We start from the raw sequence: 21493 nt of genomic DNA, 5'->3' as shown, positions 1-21493 counted from the left end.
TTTTTTACAGTAATCTTTAAGGAGTACACAGAGAATTAAATGGAAAGCTGACAGCTATGATATCTGCTGTTGCTCAAGAAAGAAAGTTTGGAAAAAATGGAAGTAACATGTCAGACTTCGACCTGATCCTGGTATCACATAACCAAAGGCTAAGACCCCAAGTGTCATAGTGTTGCAGAAGGTTAAATGTTTATCCAACCACTTCAGCCAGTTGATGTTAAAAATTGCCTTGTATTGCAGATGTTGGAGAGATGCTACAGCAGGGAGTGCTGCTTTTCATGGACAGAAAGTCTAGTTTACTAGGAGATATTGAGGAATAATGACTGAGTATGATTTTTTTTTTTCGTCTGCCTGCTTGAGTTCTTGCTTTCCATATTCTTAGTCTCAGAGTCCTAATTGACTAGAGCTGGAGATTGAGTGGCTCCAAGAACCAAGTTATTAGTCCAAGAGTTATTGTTTCAGTCAAGCCTGGGCAATGGAGATGTACTTGTTCCCATCCTCTTTCACAGAGTGTCCAGAGTTACATTTGTTTTCTCAGAGCTGTCAGTGCATATCCTGTGCAGTCATCCAGCTATGATATCCAACATGGTCTTCAATCTGATTATTTCAAAACCTTTTATTATGATATTGTATTTTATTATAGCACATTTGCCTGAATCTGTCTTACTGGCAGCTATTCAAACTCAGAAGGCCTTGCAATTAGCGCTCCCTTCAGCGACCTTGCATGTTGTCATTTCTGATGCCTTCAAATTTGGAACTTTTAGAAAGCAACTGTCCTGCCATATATGATGGCTTTTAAGCACAAAATGCTGTCTACGTAAGCAGTCTGTGTAGGGCTGTGGAGGGAAACAGTCATGTAATATCAGGTGTGATATTCACGAGATACTTTTCTGACAAATTGGGGCTTAAGGTAAAAAGTACCCCAAATTATTCATTTTCTCTACTTTCTCCTGTTAAATAATTTTTAAAATAATTTTAAATAATTTAAATAATAATAAAAAAATTTTTTTCTTTTTTTTGACATTAAATAAAATTTAATTGAAGTCATAGTTTTTCACAGATATTTAAAATGAGGCATAACTGTTTTGCCGGCACCCTATTGGCAAACCAATATTCTGATATGATATTATTGCATACCTTACACATAGGATATTTTGTGTTCACAATAACAGTATCTTCATATGAACAGTTATCACACATGGCTAGATCACAGCTCATTTACCGATATGCCTTGGAATCAAGCCTGCACAGATGGACTTGTTCTGAAACCTTAGTCAAAGCAGGATCATGCGTGCATGATGATCATGTGAGATTGTATCTCTTCACAACAGCATTTTTGCAAGAATGACTCAGCTTGCTGCATGCTGGATCTTGTGGATGGTCAGAATTGTTTAGTTTGCATTTTCCTTGCCTGATTTGCTTCCTTCCTTTTATTAGAACTGATTTGCACTTATGCACGCATGGCCATGGGACTAATTACTTGTATGCATTCATCAGGTTTGTCTGTGTCAAAGACAATGATTATTAAACTTTATGGAGTGTCAGATGCTTCAGCAACAAATGTCTCCCTTTATTATAGAAAGTCAATAACACTGATAAAGGGAAAGGGAACAGATGGCCTGTGGCAAAGCTTGCCATGGAATGTGAGCTCTGAAATTAATGCAGTGCAGTGTGCATGCCCACAGGTAGGCTCATCTGTTTTTATTTTTCTTTTGGCTACCATGAAACCCACATTAAGTGGAGCCAGTGTGCATTTATTAAAATATTCCCCTGCCTTTCTCCAGGGCTTCACATTCATTCCATACAATAGTCAATACAACAAACTGCTAATGCACTGCAGTGAGGAGGAAGCATAGGTACATTCTATAGAACAGAAGCTTCCAGTACAGCACTGAGAATTATGGATGCCAAAATAATGTTTTAAGATCTTAACCCATTGAATGATTAGGATGAATTAGTGTAATGCTGGGCTGATAATCAGTTCCCAAGTCCATCAAATGTGACATGATTAAAGCCAAGTAGTGTACTGAGGTGTAGAGCTCTCCTGTATTTTTCTTCTTCCAGCTTACAGATGGTTTCTGTATTTCACCACAGAATCAATAATGTGACTCTGCCAGTTAATATTGCATTTTCATGTCACATGAATATGATTGTTGGATGAGTTAAAAATCTTTGCCATCTTTTCTAGTGCAAATTATCAAGTCGCACAACAGAATTTCATAAGCCAGTGAGATTCATCAAGTCTGCGTAAGGAAGATATGTGCAGTTAACACAACACCGCAGCACACAGTGGTGAAGCCATAGTGTTATTGATATGATCCCAAATTTAGTCACTGCAAGGAAACCACATGCATAAAGCAGACTTATCTGGGAAGGTGGAACATAATGGAGCACAAGGTGTCAGCCTCTCTTGTGTGCCTGTGATATAGCAAGAGTTCATGCATTTTTTTTTATCTCCTGTCAGCCCACATATTGATGATATTAGACCAAGACATGTACAATCATGTCTCCTGGGAGCTGCCGCTCATCAATCAAAATCAAAGTGGAGCCTTTAAAACTGAGGCAGAGTTGGGAAAGGTGTTTGCCATATTTTCTAGTCCACAGGTGCAGGAACAGTTAGTGACTTAAAAAGGCATTTTAACCCAATGTAAATTTTAATGTTTTTTTTTTTTATTATTTTAATATTTTTAGATCCTACATCTCAGACATTTGCCATAGGTTTATGTCCATAATATTTACACTACAGGTCTGTCAGCAATAATCAGAATGGACAAAAGAGTCTGGCTAAAGGTACAGTTGATAGTCTAATCTACACACCCCTAAATAGTCTGTTAAAATTTAATGTGATATAGCAATCAACTCAGAATTCAAGTGATAAACAAATAGAAGCATTTTAGGAGAAAAAAAATTACAGTAACCTGCATAAGTGTGTGGACACCCTTTTCTAGGGTGTGTGACTGTGCTTAGAATTAACCAATCACATTCAAACTCATGCTCAAAAGTTATCATACACCTGTCATCAGTTAAATGATTCTGATTAACCCCAATTAAAGACTAGCTGTTTCTGTAGGATTTTCTTGATATTTTCTTAGTTTTAAATGACTGCTGAATCTATGGTCCACAAAGAGCTTACAAAGCATGCACGGGATCTCACTGCCAAAAGGTATTGTTCAGGAGAGGGGTACAAAATAATTTCCAAAACTTTAGATGTACCTTGGAACACCGTGAAGGTCATCAACAAGTGTAGAAAATGGGGCACCACAGTGACATTACCAAGAACAGGAGGGCCCTCCAAAATAGATCAGGGAGGCTGCCAAGAGACCTACAGTAACTTTAAAGGAGCAGCAGGAATGCCTGGGAGGTACTGGTCACACCCTGCATGTCACAACAATCTCTCATATTCTACACATGCCTGAACTATACCCATCTTCACGCCCATGCCACGATCAATCATACTTTTTCTTCATTCCGATGTTTGATATGAACATTAACTGAAGCTCTTCGCCTGTATCTGCATGATTTTATTCATTGTTCTGCTGCCACATGATTGGCTGATTGGATAACTGCTTAAATGAGCAGGTGTACAGGTGTTCCTATTAAAGTGGATGGTGAGTGTATGCTATGTTATTTTATAAATCAAATACTTATCTTGTTCCAGTATGTTTACATTATCGTGCCTTTTTTTATCAGGGTAGAAGACAGATGTTCAGCTTCTGGGCAAATATTATAAATATTTCACTTCCAAATTTCCAACACCAACCATCACAAATAAATTGCTTTTCCATAAATGTTTCTCACATATGTTTTTACTTAAGATCAACCCAGCTTGAAGAAGAGGGGAAAAGCCTCCCAAACTCATGCCACCACAGCAAAAGTAAAATACAGTGGTGGTTTGCTAAATAAAAAAAGGCAAATATGCAATGTGACTAGATGGTATGAATTTTATTAGCCATGCTTTGCTTTCAATTCAACATAGGTTGCTTTCATGGTCAACAACATTCATCAACATTCATCATTTGATGAATTCATCTTTTAAAAGCTGCTTGGGGTGTATAAAATTCCGGCATGAGGCAAAGTGGTGACATCAGGATTCCCCTATGCATCTGGCTCACACTGTTAATTATAAGTCCAAACAGTCCTGTGGCTCAGTCTAAACACAAAGCCATTAACAGTCCCATATAAAACATGTATTGAAATAAAGTGCTCTTACTGAAGATGTCTAGTGTTCCCGTCAAACCACAGATTAACTTTTTTTTAGTCATTAAAGACACTTTTCAGCAGTTAATTGCAGACTTTTAATTGCTGTCAAAATGTCTCAGTCTGCATTGAATTATGGGCCACCTGACCTCCCAGAGGTCACTGGCATAGTAACAAGCTGCATAGCGTGTAGCACATTTCCCATTACTAGATACAAGGCTGGAGGAGTCCGGGGGAAGTACTCAACTACAAGCACATATACAAAGAATGTAATGGATATTACTGTGAAATTACTTTATCCACCTTTTAGGACTATGAGTTTAGGACTATGTCTGTATTGTTTCAAAGAATGTTTTCCTCAGAAGAAAGTAAAAATACAGTGGGGTCCAAAGGTCTGAGACTACTAGCATTCTTTTCTAATTTAATACAACAATTTTCATTACAAATTATATTATTGACAAGAGTGTGAGTGAAAAGTAGAATCTTTGAAATATTTACATGAATTTCAGAGTCTCTCAGTATTTGCTGTGTCTACTTTTTTCTTTAATGACAGTGTGCACTAGAGCTGGCATGGACAAAAGATTGTGCAAAACCTTATAATCCATTTTACATCAAATCCATGAACACATGCTTCAATAGAAGAGATTAGATGTGAGGAGAATCTGACCTTTTGTGCAAAGTAGTTAATATGGTCAGTATCACAAATTTGCGTACATTTAATCAGGGACCTTGAAATAGTGCAGAATCTTGAATACTAAATATTCAAGATATTGAACATTTACTGTCTTTGTTTTAAATATTTCAAAATTCTCAAACCTTCTGTTTATTTCCGATCTTAAATGAAAAAAAAAAAAATCTAGATTTTCAATGTGGTCTCAGAAATTTGGACCCCACTGTAAATATTCTGTTCTGCACAAATCTGTAAAACAGTGGCTTTTTAGATACATTATGTCTACATGGTTTCAGCCTTTGATATTTGCAAAATAATTTTTTTCCCAGATTGCAGTTATAAAACTCAAATGTTGTATCTTCTTTTAACATAAGAGAAAGGCCTACTGTAGCTTGTGTGTGAAATGAACGCTTTGTCTCCACTGCCTTTAAGCCTTATTAAGCATCTTAAGCATCTATTGAGCATCTTATTGGAATCTCAGAGTGAAATAAAACACTCTTTTTTTTAAACAAGTAATTCTCCTGGCTAATTATAACCACATCACAGCTCTGGATTTAAGGGTTAATGGCCAAGTTAATTTCCACACCATTCTTAGGCTGGTGAAAAGGCCTAATTGTTGTTTGGATCTTATTTTCATTTCCTCCCATTATATCTACAGTTTTGTCTCTTTTGTTGGCCAGCATGTCTCACATGAGGGAACTGCAGTCTTCTTGATTATGTTTTTGTTCGGCCATTGAAACAGACTCCAAAGGACAATGGCGTGCAGTAAGCTAAGACATAGCTGGTATTTGCTGCACTAGCCACTGAGGCGCCATACAAGGCCAGACACAGTACTGCTCTGTCAGCAGCACCGCTGGAGCATGAACACTGACAGAAAGCAGTGGAATGCTGTGGCTACAAGCTCTCCGCCATTAGAAACCCAATACGATGACACCACAGGTCTTCATTCTCTCTTTCCGTCTCTCTCCCCATCACTGCACGGGTAAGTGACTTATCTGCTATCCTTTTTGCTCTCTTTTCTTCAGCCTGCATTCTTTTAGGTATTTACTCAAAACCTTTTTGTTTGTCTGTATTTTTCAAAGGGTGTTTTGTTTCTGCCCCAAGGCCACTATCCTTCCTACATTTCCTTCTTTTTAGATTTTGTGCTCTCTGACAGTCTATTTGTTGTTTATTAGAACACTATCTAAGTAACATGTACGCTCACTGTCCAATTTAATAGGAACACCTGTACACCTGCTCATTTATGCAGTTATCCAATCAGCCAATCATGTGGCAGCAGTGCAGTGCAAAAAGTCATACAGATACCGGTTAAGAGCTTCAATTAATGTTCATGTCAAACATCAGAATGAAGAAAAAGTGTGATCTCTGTGACTTTAACCTCACAGAGGTTATCTCTGATCTTCTGGGATTTTCATAGGCACAGACGCACACAACCTGGACAGTTGAAGACAGTTTTCAACTGTCCAGTTTCTGTGAGTCTGTGCCCATGATAGCCTCAGATTCTTGTTCTTGGCTGACAGGAGTCAAACTTGATGTGGTCTTCTGCTGTTGTAGCCCATCCACCTCCTTTCAGCACAGACCTGTCTGGTCATTGTCCTATGGTCTCATCGACAAGGTGTTTCAGCCTGCAGACCCTCACAGGAAGTTTTTTTTTTTTTTTGCACCATTCTGTATAAACTCTAGAGACTCTTGTAAAAAATCCCAGGAGATCAGCAGTTTCTGAAATACTCAGGCCAGCCCATCTGGTACCAACAACCTTTCCATGGTTAAAATAACAGAAATCACACTTTTTCCCCATTCTGATGTTTGATGTGAACATTAACTGAAGCTTTTGATTTGTATTCAGTTCAATTCAATTTTATTTGTATAGCGCTTTTAACAATGGACATTGTCACAGTGCAGCTTTACAGAAATATGTATATATACTGCTCAAAAAAATCAAGGGAACACTTAAATCACACATTGGATCTCGATGAACGAAATATTCAAGTTGAAAATCTTTACTTATATACATTGTGTAATTTGTTGAGAACAAAATGATGTCACAATGGTTAATGGAAGCCAAAGTCATCAGCACACCGAGGGCTGGATTCAAAATCACACCGAAAATCAAAGTAAAAAATTGAAATTACAGGCTGATCCAACTTGCAATTTTATCATGGCAACTCATAATGTAAGTCAGTAGCGTGTATGGCCCCCACGTGCCTGTCACTCCCGACAGCGTTTGATGAGATGGCGGATGGTGTCCTGGGGATCTCCTCCCAGACCTGAATCAGGGCATCAGTGAGCTCCTGGACAGTCCGTGCTGCTACTTCGTGGCTTCGGATGCTCCAATACATAATGTCCCAGAGGTCTGGGGAACGTGAGGGCCAGTCAATGGCATCAATGTCTTCATCATCCAGAAACTGCCTACACACTCTGGCCACATGAGGCTGGGCATTGTCATGCACAAGGAGGAACCCAGGGCCCACTGCACCAGCGTAAGGTCTGGCAATGGCTCTGAGGATTTCATCCCAGTATCTAACAGCAGTAAGGGTACCGTTGGCTAGCACATGGAGGTCTGTGTGACCCTCCAAGGATATTCCTCCCCAGACCATCACTGACCCATCGCAAAACCGGTCATGCTGGATGATGTTGCAGGCAGCATAACATTCCCCACGGCATCTCCAGACTCTTTCACGTCTGTCACGTATGCTCAGTGTGAAACTGCTCTCATCCGTGAAGAGAACGGGGTGCCAATGGGGGACTTGCCAATTCTGATGTTCTCTGGCAAATGCCTATCGAGCTGCACGGTGCTGGGCTGTGAGCACAGGTCCCACTAGAGGACATCAGGCCCTCATGCCACCCTCATGGAGTCTGTTTCTGACAGTTTGGTCAGAAACATGCACACCAGTAGCCTGCTGGAGGTCATTTTGTAGGGCTCTGCCAGTGCTCCTCCTGTTCCTCCTCGCACAAAGGATCAGATTCCAGTCCTGCTGCTGGGTTGTTGCCCTTCTATGGCCCTGTCCAGCTCTCCTTGGGTAACGGCCCATCTCCCAGTATCTCCTGTATGCTCTTGAAACTGTGCTGGGATACACACCAAAACTCCTTGAGACAGCACATGTGGATGTGCCATCCTGGAGGAGCTGGACAACCTGTGCACGCTGACTGGGCTGCAGGTACTACCTCATGCTACAAGTAGTGACAAAGACCCTAACAAAACACAAAACTAGAGACAAATCATATATATCATATATATATATATATATATATAATATATATATATATATATATATATATATATATATATATATATATATATATATATACACACACACACACATTAGTGTTCTTGCAAAGTCACACAGTGTCATAAAAACATTTGTGAACAATATAAAACCAGAACATATTTAAATAATGAAATTTGCAGTTCAGTCCTATGGCTTTAGTGCTGGGCATGCCCAAACAATCTGGGCTTGCAGAGGCAGCATTTCTGAAACGCAAAGCTAATTTTATTTATTTTTTTTGGCTCAGCATCTGCAAGCCAAGCCTTTCCACAGCTAGCGATCCAGACATCCTGAGGCATATTTAAAAATGTTGACACTAACCAGCACATATGGGTCAAATATAGAGGGTGAGTAAATCGAGGAGATTAAAAGTAGGGAGGACATTAGATAATTAATATTACAGTATATATATTAATAATATTATATATATATAAATATATTAATATTATATTATGATTCATATTTCAGATTAGGTGTTTTTCATTAGCTCTATAAATATACCAAATAATAATTAAATAATTCTTAATCAACATTTATAGTTAAAGCATGTAAAAAAACACATGATCAGAAATTCATAGAGCTGACACCTTGATTTCAGGGCAGCAGAACGAGCTAAATGACTCTTTGTCTGAGAGTCAACAGATGCTGTAGCCGAATAATTGAGCTTTCTGCTTAAAGGAGAATAGATTGCTCCAGGTTGCCCACTACTCTGCCATCTCAGGTGTCCTCCTGGACATGAAGTCACCCCGTAATATCACCCATATTTAAACAGCTGTTGGGCAGTCATCAACCCTGAGAAAATAAATGATGGGCTTTTTAAGCAGGTACATTTTTTGCTTTCTACATTGCAAACAAGAAGCAAGAGTGTATGTTCACTTAAATGCACAAAATCCCTTAAAAGCTTTTAACTGCATTATTTCTCCCCAAATTCACATGTGCAAAAATGCAGAGGCTTGAATCAATTGCATTTCTCAGAGGTCAAAAAGGCCTCCTATCCATTTGACATTTGCAACTTAGGTATTGTTGTACACCAAGTCTCTGGCTAATTCCCAAAATATTTCCTGTACTCATAATGAAAAATGTTTTGTTGTAAGTATTTTTACCAGACAATAGTAAGATAAAATACCCCCAAACGTAAGGCATCATTACTACTTTGATGTTTGCATGAGTAGAAATATTAGTATATGCTTCTAAAGGGTGTCCCAAAAGTCTCCATACATAGAGGAAATTAATACTTTTTAGCAAAATGTCTTCTAAACTTTTTCATACTTAGTTTATATTATATATATATTTTTCAGCCTTCAAGAATGCCTTTGACAAAAGGAGAACTTTGAACTATTGAAATCATTCTCATGGCTGGAACAGGAAGCTGTTGCATGGTTACAATGGACTTTAACAGGAAACATGGCAAGCACATCACACACAACACTGTTGCCAAACTTATTAACAAATTCAAAAAGACTGGAAGTGTTGCAGATCAGCTGAGAAATGGACATGCATGAACATCCACTGACGAAGGCACAATCTGTGTGGTGCTGGCACCCATGGTTCCCTATGTATGCAGACTTTTGGGACACCCTGTTTCACAGATAATTTACGTAATTTACCACTCTGGGTTTATTGCACATCATTGCTCTCATTACTCATTAAATTTTGTTTTATAATACAGCAAAATAGGCAAGATGAAGCCAAGATGAAAGAAAACCATAGGCCTGTTGTCTTCAATTAGAGCAGTTTCAGTGCGACAGCTGGTTGCACTAATGTTTAATTTGAGATAAATTAGCCTGGCTGGTCTTGTTATATAAACACTTGGCCGTCCAGGGAGTTATAACCAATGATTTTATTACTAGTATGGGATCATTATCAGCTGTAATCTGAAAGCAATTTTGGCATATCTATTATCTGGGTTTGTGTACCTCTTACTAATTGGTGAATTTGTCATGAAGATTGGAAGCCTTTCATTCTGTGTCTAGATATTCTGTTTTTTTGATCTAGCGTTGTTCTCTGGTTTTTGGATTTTTGGAATTGCCCTCATAGTTCTTAGCTTTTTAAACTCTCTGGCAATAACAGAGTAATAACTTTTGAATTCCTTTAAAATTGAGATGCATGGTTTACATCACCTATATTGTGTCTTTACTGGGAGTCCATTCGAAGGGAAAAAAGTGTAAAGCAAAAAAGTGAGATCCTGCAGGCTGATTAAATTGTCCATTGTAATGACAGCTCCAGCCAGTACAAAGCCCCACTTTATAGTCACATATGCCACAATATCATGACTGTAGTTTTCTGCAAATAAATAATAGTGATAATATCAGGAAAAGATACTGTAAATGTTTCCTAACATGCGCTGTGTAAACTTATGTCACAACGCGAGAGTGTAGAAGAAGAATCACTTCATTACAGACACCACCCTGAGGAATTAACAGTGAGAATAGGGCTAAACTGATATTTGTAGAAAACTTTTTTCATGAGTTTGTTCCACAAGCTGTTATATGTAAAAATTTTTAACAGATTACACCTTCAAAAACTGGTAAGGGCAACAAAACAGGGCATATCAAAAAGTGGTGTCCCTAGCATCAGTCATTCCTAACCAGCCACTCTTATTTCTCACTCTTGAAGCTAATATGAAACAAAACAAAGCTTTTTATGTTACAGAGAAATTGGAAACTGCTGCTTCCTGAAGACTTTCCTGTGGAGGAAACTTACTGAATGTTACAACATGCTAACACCCAAGACTCTCACAGAAAACTTTTTTCTTTGTAAAATAGCAACATATATTATAATCCATTTATTATTAGCCTTATGGTTAGATTATGTAGATTGTCCTCAATTCAAGTCCCTGTGAATGAGTTGTTACTATACTAATGATTGTCACAGATTGGTTAGAGACAGATGTGAGTGTGGAGTATTTTTATTTAAAGTGATACACACGTGAACAACGACTAGGTTACGACTACAGAACATAAACTAGACAAGCATGAATATAGCAACATATAATGACACTACTCACAACAGATGCTAGACCAAGAGTGCTGTACAAACATGACTTACATATTGGTGCTCATTGTGCATAAATGTGGTTCAGGTGCTTGTGATCATGTGACTCAGTGTGTGACGTGAACATGTGGTGTGCAGTGGCTGATGGGTGCTGTAGTCATTCGCCGCTATCAGTGCTAACCTGAGAGAACTGGCTTGGGCATATCTTGGGAGGCCTCCTAGTCGTCCTCTGACTTGAACGTCCCTTGGGAGGCTTCCCGGTCGGCTTCCCGGTCGGCTTCTGTCATGAGCTTGTCTGTAGAGGCCACTCCGTTGGCTGCTGGTGTTAGCTGGGCTGGTGAGGCTGCCGTGTCAGCCTCTGGCATTAGCTGGGTTGGTGAGGCTGCTCCATTGACCTCTGGCACGAACTTTTATGTAGAGGCCACCCTGTTGGCCTCTGGTGTTAGCTGGGCTGGTGAGGCCGCCACGTCAGCCTCTGGTGTTGGCTGGGCCAATGAGGCCTCCCCGTTGGCTTCTGGCATTGGCTGATCTGGTGAGGCTGCCCCTTCGGCCTCTGGCAGTTGAGGCCTCTCCCTCTGCCTCTAACTTGGGTTGTGCTGGGAAGGCCACCTCATCAGCCTCAGCCATTAGCTGGTCCTCTAGTGTAAGCTGCACTGGGGAGGCCACTTCCTCAGCCTCTGGTATGAGCCCTGCTGTTGCCCTGCTGCCTGTGTTTGATTGACTAGGCTCAGCCTATGCAAGGGTTGTAGATTTTTTGAGGGAGCCCGGCTTGGAGCTGGTCCAGGATAATCTTGTTCCAGTTGAGCTGCCATTGGTTCTCCTGGATCTGCTTGGCCTGGTCAGTAACGATTTGAATAAACTCTGCTACATCCATGGTTGGGTCTAGCATTCTGTCGGGGATTGGTTGGAGATGGACACAAGTACAGAGTATTTTATTTAAAGTGATACACAGTTGAACAACGACTAGGACTATGTAACAAGAACAAACATTAAACATACATGAGCATGGCATGGATACAGCAACACACAACGATGCTACTCACAACAGATGCTAGACAAGGAGTGCTATACAAACATGATTTATATAATGGTATTCATTGTTCAGGTGCTTGTGACCATGTGGTGTGCAGTGGCTGATGGGTGCTGTAGTCTTGCTCTGATATCGGCGCTAAACTGACAAGGATAACATATCAGAATGACTGTGATTTAAATTACAGCCAGAAATTAATCAACGCCTTTTGGCCAATCAGATGTGAGAATTCAACAGCGCTCTGTTATAAGAACTATTATCTCCATATTGAGTTTTATGTTTTTTTCTTAGAAGGACATGAAGACAAATTGGTCACTTGGCTAAATTGTAGCTTTGCAGATTGGGGCTGGTGGGAATGAATGTTACCTGTTTGAGACTTTCATGTGTACTTTGTGACCAGTGTCAGATCAGATGTAGCATTTCTCCATCTGCCTTGTCACCAGCTTTCCTTGCACAATAGCGCCCATGTCTGCACATCAATATCCACACCCTATCAATCGTTCAATTACCAAGAGTAGCAAACTCCTGCAGTCTTCACAGATGAAGGAAACAGCTGCTGCTATGGTAATTACAATAAAAACAGTACTATATGAACTGCTGTCTGACACATATTTGGAAGCATAAGCTGCAAATCACAGTCAAAAAGAAAAAAATGGTATGAAGAAAACAATGTGCCACCAGCAATTTTCAGTGGGGTTTCATTAATGGTATTGTTCTTTACTGAGTAAAATCTCAGTAGATTATGTTTCGCTTTACATGAACAAATGTGCTGGAGTGCAGTGGGTAGGCTAAAAAGGAAAGCATTTGGAGAGATGTTATCTTTATGGCTGACTTCTGCTCATTAGAATTTTCTCTAATAATGCAAAATTGAGCAAGCTTATGGTATATAAATGCTATCTAAATAAGTCAGGTGTTACAAATATTTATTGATGCTGATGCTATCACTTACTTCATCCTCAAAGAGCACAAAGTCACTGGAAAAGCACTGGTTTTAGCCAAGGTTAAGAGAACTAAGTGAAAGAATCCCCAAAAAAATTAAAGATAAAGAGTATTTTGATATTATAGATTTATTTATTAAAGTTATGCACTTAAGATAACTTCAAGTTTTCAAGTTAATTCAAGTTTTGGATTGAAGCATATCAGGTTACTCTCATCTGTTGTCCATGGGAGAAAATCACAAGATTACAATTAACTTTCTTTCTGAGTCCACAGTTCAACCATTTCCCCAAGGGCTCCACACCACTTTCTGCAAGAATGTGAAATGTTACTGTGGACTGGCATGCAGCTACACCAGAGGGCAGTCTCTAAATTATTGAAGCCATTGCTTATATAATTCCACTTTAATTGTCTGGAAGCTGTGCATTCAGAATACCCCAGCCTACTCCACTGTGTCTCACATAAAATTTATTAAACCATTGTATTTCAACCATTGTATCTCACCATCATCTGTTTTGCTGTTCCTTTCATGTTTTATAGTACATATAAAATAACTGTAATAAATGGATTGCATTGTGAACAAAAGGAAACACATAGCTGTGAACATGTATTTTAAGTGCCAGCAACCAGGGGCATTAGCTGGACTCTTAATCATCCAGGGCTGAGCCCTGATTCTTCTCCATCAAAAATCTTTTAAAAATATACTTCTAAATAGACTGTTTCCATGCATTTTTTCTTGCATGTGAGGGGTATTTGCTTTAAAAATGTTAAAATTGGAGAATGAAGGAAGGGTTTGCATTTGATTTACCATATAAGCTGCACATTAATAATCCAGTCACTCAAATGTCTCAAACTTGTCATATCAGATATGTACTACTATTATTACTAGGCTGAGGGACCTACTTGATATGAACCACAATTCCCACCTCAATGGTACCAGTAGTAAACCTTTAAAAACATTTAATATTTAAGAAAATATTAAATATAAAATGAGGACAATGACTGAATTCTGTCTTTTAAAATTTATAATATCTGGTTAAGTTTAGCCTGCTTCAGTATTGTTACGACCAAATGACTCAGTTTAGCTGGCTACAGTGCCATTCAAAATACATTAGCTGTCTTTATGTTATGCTCATATCATGTTTATGTAACTTAGAACTCATATAGACATTTACACACCTTGTTTTCCTGGCCTAGGATGAGAGGCTGTTAGTGTTTCAGTTTAGAGAAAAAAAATCACCTGGTCACACAGTCTTCAGCTGGCCAGTTTGGGTGAGTCTGTGCCCATGATAGCCTCACATTCTTGTTCTTGGCTGAAAGGAGTGAAACCTGATGTGGTCTTCTGTTGTTGTAGCCCATCCACCTCAAAGTTTGATGTGTTGTGTGTTCGGAAATGGACTTGTAACCGTTCCTAGAATGATGAGCAGCAATAATTGCTTCTCTGATGTCATGGCTGATGTCCTTTCTCTTTGGCATGATGTAGATACACATTTTACAGAGGTAGTGACACTTCTTGATGATTAACTAATCTTGTAATCATTTGTAATACTTGGCTGCTAATTACTCTCTTAATGAATAATAGGAAGGGTGTTCTTATTTTTATCAGAACCCTATCATGTACAGCAGTAAAGACCTTGGTGTGATTATTGACTCCAGTCTCTCATTTGAAGCTAATATATATAATATTACAAGGATAACCTCCTTTCATCTCAGAAATATTGCTAAGATAAGAAATACATGACTACATGATGCAAAAATCCTAGTTCATGTTTTTGTTACCTCTAGGTTGGATTATTGTAATGCTTTGCTGTCTGCATTTCAAGTAGGTGCATAAACAAGCTCCAGTTAGCTCCAGTAGAATGTTTTGGCAAACTGGGATGTTTGGATATTGTCGCCTACCCCACCCATGTGTTCGTTCAGGTTTGTTGACAGTGGAGTGGCTGGCCATGACACAGTGCCCTCATGTCTGCATTACCTTCTGGCTCTCCTTTTTATAAATGCTGTCATAGCTAGTCTTGCCAGAGTCCCTATATTATGCCAAGTCTAACGTTACTCCTTCCTCCTCTCTGGAGGGCGCTGTTCATCATAGGTTAAGGCAAACTACTGGACAATAAAACTTTATTTGTTATGCTTTCAAGCATGAAAAGCACAGCAGCCATTTCGCAGCAGCGAGATCGCATGCTCTTTTCATCTGTTCTCAATCCATTGTGTAATGCCCTGGAGAAGCTTTGCTTGTAAGTTTATAATTTATATTTGTTATTTTATATACTTTGTCTGTATCTTGCTAATATTTATATATATTGAAAGCATGTTAACGGTTTCACGTGCATTATGCAGACATTCAAAAGATCGCCATGTGATACCATAACTACCGTAATTTAGCAATGTTAATGTAAACATTGCATAATGAGTTTGTGTATTTTGTTTATTTATATGTAAAATAAGCATTTTTTTTTTTTGCAGTATTTATTTTGCAGTTTCACAAAGAATGTGATAGAGATTGAGAGAAACAACTTGATTGCACTCAACAAAGTCAAGTAAAGAGAAAATTTACTTAATCATCTGAGTGGTCATTGAAGCCTCCTCATCTCTTTACAATGTTTGGCTATCTATATATGCATGCTCAATGCACACGCATGCAAAAGTCAGAATAGTGAAAAAGCATCATCACGACGGGCAGAACACAGCACTTACAAGGAGGACAGCTATCCAGTTATTTCACCCATTGCAATTGGCTCAAGATGAATGTTAAAGAGAAAGCTGAGGAGCAACAGCAGACCACATCGAATGTCTCACTCAGTCAACTGGAAACCAGGTCAGTGACACTGGCATCTTCCAAGAGCTCAAGATCGTCCACAGCAAGTATGGCAGCAACCAGAACACGAGCTAAAGCGGAAGCAGTAAGAGCACGTACAACATTCGTCCAAAGAGAGGCAGAAGTACTGCTAGAAAAGGCTAAACTGGAATCTGAACTGTTATCTCTACAGCATAAAAAGGAGGTTGCAGCGGCAGCAAAAGAGGCTGAGCTTCTGGAAGCAGCTGCAGCAGAAATAGAGTCGGGAGAAATTAATATGGCGATTGATGTCACAGCATTTCCACAGGAGACTGTTGAAAAGCGCACAAAGGACTATGTGGACAATCTTTCTGGATCAAGTTTTCACCGTCTCCCTCCCGGTAAAGCAGAGCCTGACTCCCGTGATCATGAACAGTTCATGATACCGCCTGCACTGCCCATCACGACTGCCACAAGCCATGTCACACAAAATGCTGACAGACTGAACCGCATGTCTACTCCTAAACCATACCAAGTAAGTCAACCTAGAATGTACAGGTCACAGCTACTATTTCCCCAGCACACTCCTGTTAACCTGCCATACACTTCGCTCTCTCATAACCAAGCATATGGGCAAATTCCGGTTTCAGAGAAATCGAACAAACCTCAGACTTCTTATCTCAGCAGTACAACACAACAGCCAGCCTCTACTGACCATGCAGGTATGAGTGAAATAGCCAGATACCTGGTGCATCGTGAGCTTGTGAACTCAGGGCTTAGTAAGTTTGATGATCACCCAGAAAATTACTTAGCCTGGAAATCGTCATTTATTAATGCTCTAGAAGGATTATCACTCACTTCTAGTGAGGAGCTCGATCTTCGATAAGATGTGTAGGACCACAGTCCTCAGAACAAGTTAAAAGAGTAAGAGCTGTTCATGTTGCTGATCCGGCAGCCGGCTGTAGAATGGCATGGTCCCGTCTAGAAGAAAGCTTTGGGAGTGCGGAAAAGTCGCTCTTTGATAAGCTGAACTGTTTCCCTAAAATCAGCATCAAAGAACCCCAAAAGTTAAGAGAACTTGCAGATCTGCTCAAGGAGGTGGAGTAAGCAAAGCTTTGCAGGCTACTTACCTGGGCTCTCTTTTCTGGACACAGCGCGGGGTGTGGCACCTATTGTCAACAAACTTCCTCCTAACCTCCAAGAGAAGTGGATGTCCCAAGGGTCCCAATACAAGCTTCAGTTCCAGGTACCATTTCTTCCATTCACATTTTTCACAGAGTTTATATGCTGGGAAGCCTACATGCACAATGATCCAAGTTTCACATTCCACTTATCTTCAACTGCCCATGTAAAACCAGAAATCTCAGTGAAAAGAGGCGGACCACTGAAAAGCTTCATCTCTACTCACAAAACTGAGATTGCACAAACAACCAGCTTTACCGATTCGCCGAACAGTAAGCCAGATATCAACAGACAATGCCCTATTCACAAAAAAACCCATCCCTTCAAACGGTGCAGAGCCTTCAGAGCTAAGAGCATTGAGGAATGGAAAACGTTTTTGAAGGAGCATAATATCTCTTTCAGATGTTGTTCTTCAACAATCATGTGGCCAAAGACTGTGATGTTAGCATACAGTGCACAGAGTGTGGCAGCAACAAACATGTCAAAGCTCTTCATCCTGGACCACTTCCATGGACGCTAAAAGCGCACAACACCGAGCATGGCGGGGAGAAGGAAAGTGCAAATCCTTCCATTAACTCTAAATGTACAGAGGTCTGTTGGGACAATAATAGTTCACGATCCTGTTCGAAAATCTGTCTCATCAGAGTTCACCCCAAGGGAGATCCAGACAAATCACTGAACGTCTATGCTATTTTCGACGATCAAAGTAATCGTTCACTTGCCAGGTCTGAGTTCTTTGACCTCTTCAATCTCAAGAGCACAGAATTTCCCTACACTCTGTGCACATCCGCCGGAGTCACAGAAATGTCTGGGAGGCGAGCTATGGACTTCATCGCACACCCTCTAGATGGTAATCTTTCAGTCCCACTCCCTACGCTCATTGAGTGCAACTACATTCCCGAAAACAGATCAGAAATACCCACACCTGAAGCAGCAAAACACCACCCACATCTCAAATCTATTGCTCATCTTATCCCTCCTCTAGATCCAAACGCTCAAATACTTCTCCTTCTCGGATGCGATATTCTCCAAGTCCACAAGGTAAGAGACCAACGCACTGGGCCACAAAATGCTCCCTATGCTCAAAGACTGGACCTAGGCTGGGTTGTGGTTGGCGAGGTGTGTCTCAGTGCTGCTCACAAACCTTCAACTATAAGTGTTTACCGCACAAATGTTCTAGAAGATGGGCGTCCATCCTGCTTTAGCCCATGTCTCAATAAACTCTACCTCAAGGAGAAATTAACTGCACAGCCAAGTGTTAAAGTCTCTCTCCTTCCCCAGCTTGCTCCCAGCCCATTAGCCACCTCAGTCTTCGAAAGAACAAAAGACGATGAAAAGATTGCCCCTTCAGTTGAGGATAGGCAGTTCATTCAGTTAATGGACAAAGAAATGTTCATGGATGACACTAATAGCTGGGTAGCACCCCTTCCATTTCGTTCACCTAAACAACATCTTCCAAATAACAGAGAGCAAGCTCAGAGTCGTTTCAACTCTCTCTGTCGCACACTACGCAAGAAACCGGAGATGAGAGAGCACTTTGTAGAGTTTATGCAGAGGATCTTAGATAATGATCATGCTGAGCTAGTACCTCCTGTGAACCCAGGGAGGACTGCTGGTACTTACCTTCCTTCGGTGTATATCACCCACGCAAGCCTGGCCAAATTCGCGTAGCGTTTGACTCCAGTGCTCAGTTCCATGGCGTATCTTTGAACGATGTGCTGCTAATAGGCCCAGATCTCAACAACAGTTTACTGGGGGTCCTGCTATGATTCAGGCATGAGCCAATAGCCATCACTGTGGACATAGAGCAAATGTTCCACAGATTTGTTGTCAGAGAAGACCATAGGAACTTCCTCCACTTTCTGTGGTTCAAGAACAATGATATGTCTGAAAGCATGCAAAGTTCACGTCTTCAGCAATAGCCCCTCCCCAGCTGTTGCCATTTATGGCCTCAGACATGCTGCCTTGTATGGTGAAGCTGTAAATAGCCTGTTTGACCCTCTCGGCTTGGTGGCGCCAATCACCATCCAAGGAAAACTGTTACTCCGTGAACTTTCAAACACAAAGTCAGACTGGGATACCCCCCTTGCAGCTGAAAAAGGAAGCAGAATGGAACCTCTGGAAAGACTCATTGCAAGACTTAGAGCAGCTCAAAATCCCCAGAACTTATACTCCATTGTCCATTTCTCACTCAGTAAAAAAGGAGATTCATGTCTTCTCGGATGCATCCGTTCAGACCATATCCGCAGTCGCATACTTGAAAGTAATGGATCATGATGGAATGTGTCACGTAGGGTTCATTATGGGAAAAGCCAAGCAAGCTCCACAAACAGTACATACAGTTCCCAGACTTGAACTGTGTGCGGCCGTCCCTGCAGTTGAAATAGCGGAACAAATTGTCCAAGAACTAGACATCAAACCTGACACCCTACTGTTCTACACAGACAGCAAGGTCGTTCTGGGGTACATCTGAAATGAGCCCCGATGATTTTATGTGTACGTCAGCAACAGAGTGCAAAAGGCTCAGAAAATTCACTCACCCAGAGCAGTGGGGGTACTTTCCAACCTCACAAAACCCTGCCGATGTTGCTACTAGACCAGTTCCTGTGTGCCGCCTAACTGAAACAAACTGGCTCACTGGTCCACCATTTTTGCAGCATTCAGCATCCACTCCTGTGAAAGAGGCTCCTCATAGTCTCATCGATCCAGATACAGACGTGGAAGTGCGAGCGCATGCCACAACCTGTTTAAACCCTGAACTCGGTCACGGTTCTCACCCTTTCGAAAGATTTTCTTCTTGGAATTCCTTAAGAAGAGCCACAGCTTCACTTGTTCACATTGCTCTGTCATTCAAAAACAATGAAAAGTCATTGTTTTTGAATGAAAGAGCAATGTGAGCAATGACTTTCATGCCGTGGAAAAGTCATGCCATGGCTGGCACCGTTGCGAGAGTTCATACACACCTGAGTTACTAAGTCAAGCTGAAAGTGTCATCATCAGATGCGTACGAAAGGAGGCTTATAAAGCAGAAATTGCTTGTCTGGAGAATGAAAATGCCATTCCCAATCAAAGTTCCCTCAAGAGGCTGAACCCGGTCCTGGAGGACGGACTCCTAAGAATTGGAGGCAGAAAAGAACAGTCCGCACTCCTCAGCAGTGAGATACATCCTCTTATCATTCCTGGCCATAGTTACATAGCAACCCTCCTAACAAATCATTACCACGAGAAAGTAAATCATCAAGGTTGAATCTTCACAGAAGGAGCACCTCTTTAACCCACCTCATTCGTCTCACATGGGAGGAGCATGGGAGAGGATGAACGGACTTTCAAGACGGATTTTGGACTCCATGCTTCCTCAAATCAGCTACTCGCATTTGACTCACGAAATGCTGTCAACTCTAATGGCTGTGTGCTATTGTCAACGCAAGACCTCTCGTATCCATTTCTACCGACCCTGAAAAAGAGTGGAAAAGAGTGCAGTATCTTGCAAGCATATTTTGGGAAAGGTGGAGACGACAAGACCTTGCATCCCTTCAGCCCCGTAAGAAATGGCAAGACAACAAACCTAATATCAAAGAAGGAGACCTGGTCTTTCTGAAAGATAATCAGGTAAAAAGGAGCAAATGGCCAATGGATCTGGTCACCAAAGCTATCGTGTACTTAGATGGCAAAGTCAGAAAACTGGAACTGAACATCACTAAGAGTGGTACTGCTAAAACTTTCTTATGACCTATTACAGAGGTTATCTTGCTTATGTCTTAAATTACCCTGTGAATACAGAAATTAAGAGTGGTATTATACTTAATACCAGGCGGGGAGTATTATGCCATGTCTAACGTTACTCCTTCCGCCCCTCTGGAGGGCGCTGTTCGTCATAGGTTAAGTCAAACTACCGGTCGATGAAACTTTATTTGTTATGCTTTCAAGCACGAAAAGCACAGCAGCCATTTCGCAGCAGAGAGATCGCATGCTCTTTTCAACTGTCCTCAATCCATTGTGTAATGCCCTGGAGAAGCTTTCCTTGTAAGTTTATAATTTATATTTGTTATTTTATATACTTTGTGTCTGTATCTTGTTAATATTTATATATACTGAAAGCATGTTAACGGTTTCACATGCATTATGCAGACATTCAAAAGATCGCCATGTGATACCATAACTACCGTAATTTAGCGATGTTAATGTAAACATGGCAATAACGAATTTGTGTATTTTGTTTATTTATATGTAAAATAAGCATTTTTGTATTTATTTTGCAGTTTTACAAAGAATGTAATAGAAATTGAGAGAAACAACTTGATTGCACTCAACAAAGTCAAGTAAAGAGAAAATTTACTTAATCATCTGAGTGGTCATTGAAGCCTCCTCATCTCTTTACAATGTTTGGCTATCTGTATATGCATGCTCAACGCACACGCATGCAGAGGACAGAATACCCTGCTTGG

At 40.4% G+C, this 21493-nt stretch overlaps 1 protein-coding gene across 4 annotated transcripts; it reads left to right on the top strand.

Annotated features, from left to right (window-relative positions):
* The first annotated feature begins 1 nt into the window (after nt 1).
* LOC128318568 (uncharacterized) lies at nt 2–20603 on the top strand. Of its 4 annotated transcripts, XM_053235255.1 has the most exons (4): nt 2–131; nt 241–327; nt 1580–1685; nt 15557–20603. In XM_053235255.1, exon 4 carries the CDS (start codon nt 17451–17453, stop codon nt 18717–18719), a length of 1269 nt encoding a protein of 422 aa, XP_053091230.1. In that variant the 5' UTR covers nt 2–131; nt 241–327; nt 1580–1685; nt 15557–17450; the 3' UTR covers nt 18720–20603. The 4 variants fall into 3 exon arrangements, with proteins under 4 accessions (XP_053091230.1, XP_053091229.1, XP_053091228.1 ...); XM_053235254.1 differs by having other exon boundaries at nt 241–1685; XM_053235253.1 differs by having other exon boundaries at nt 117–1685.
* Nucleotides 20604–21493: the final 890 nt, after the last annotated feature.

This window comes from Pangasianodon hypophthalmus, chromosome 7 (genome assembly GCF_027358585.1).
Source record: "Pangasianodon hypophthalmus isolate fPanHyp1 chromosome 7, fPanHyp1.pri, whole genome shotgun sequence".
Lineage (NCBI taxonomy): Eukaryota > Metazoa > Chordata > Actinopteri > Siluriformes > Pangasiidae > Pangasianodon > Pangasianodon hypophthalmus.
This window is presented reverse-complemented; position numbering and strand designations above follow the sequence as displayed.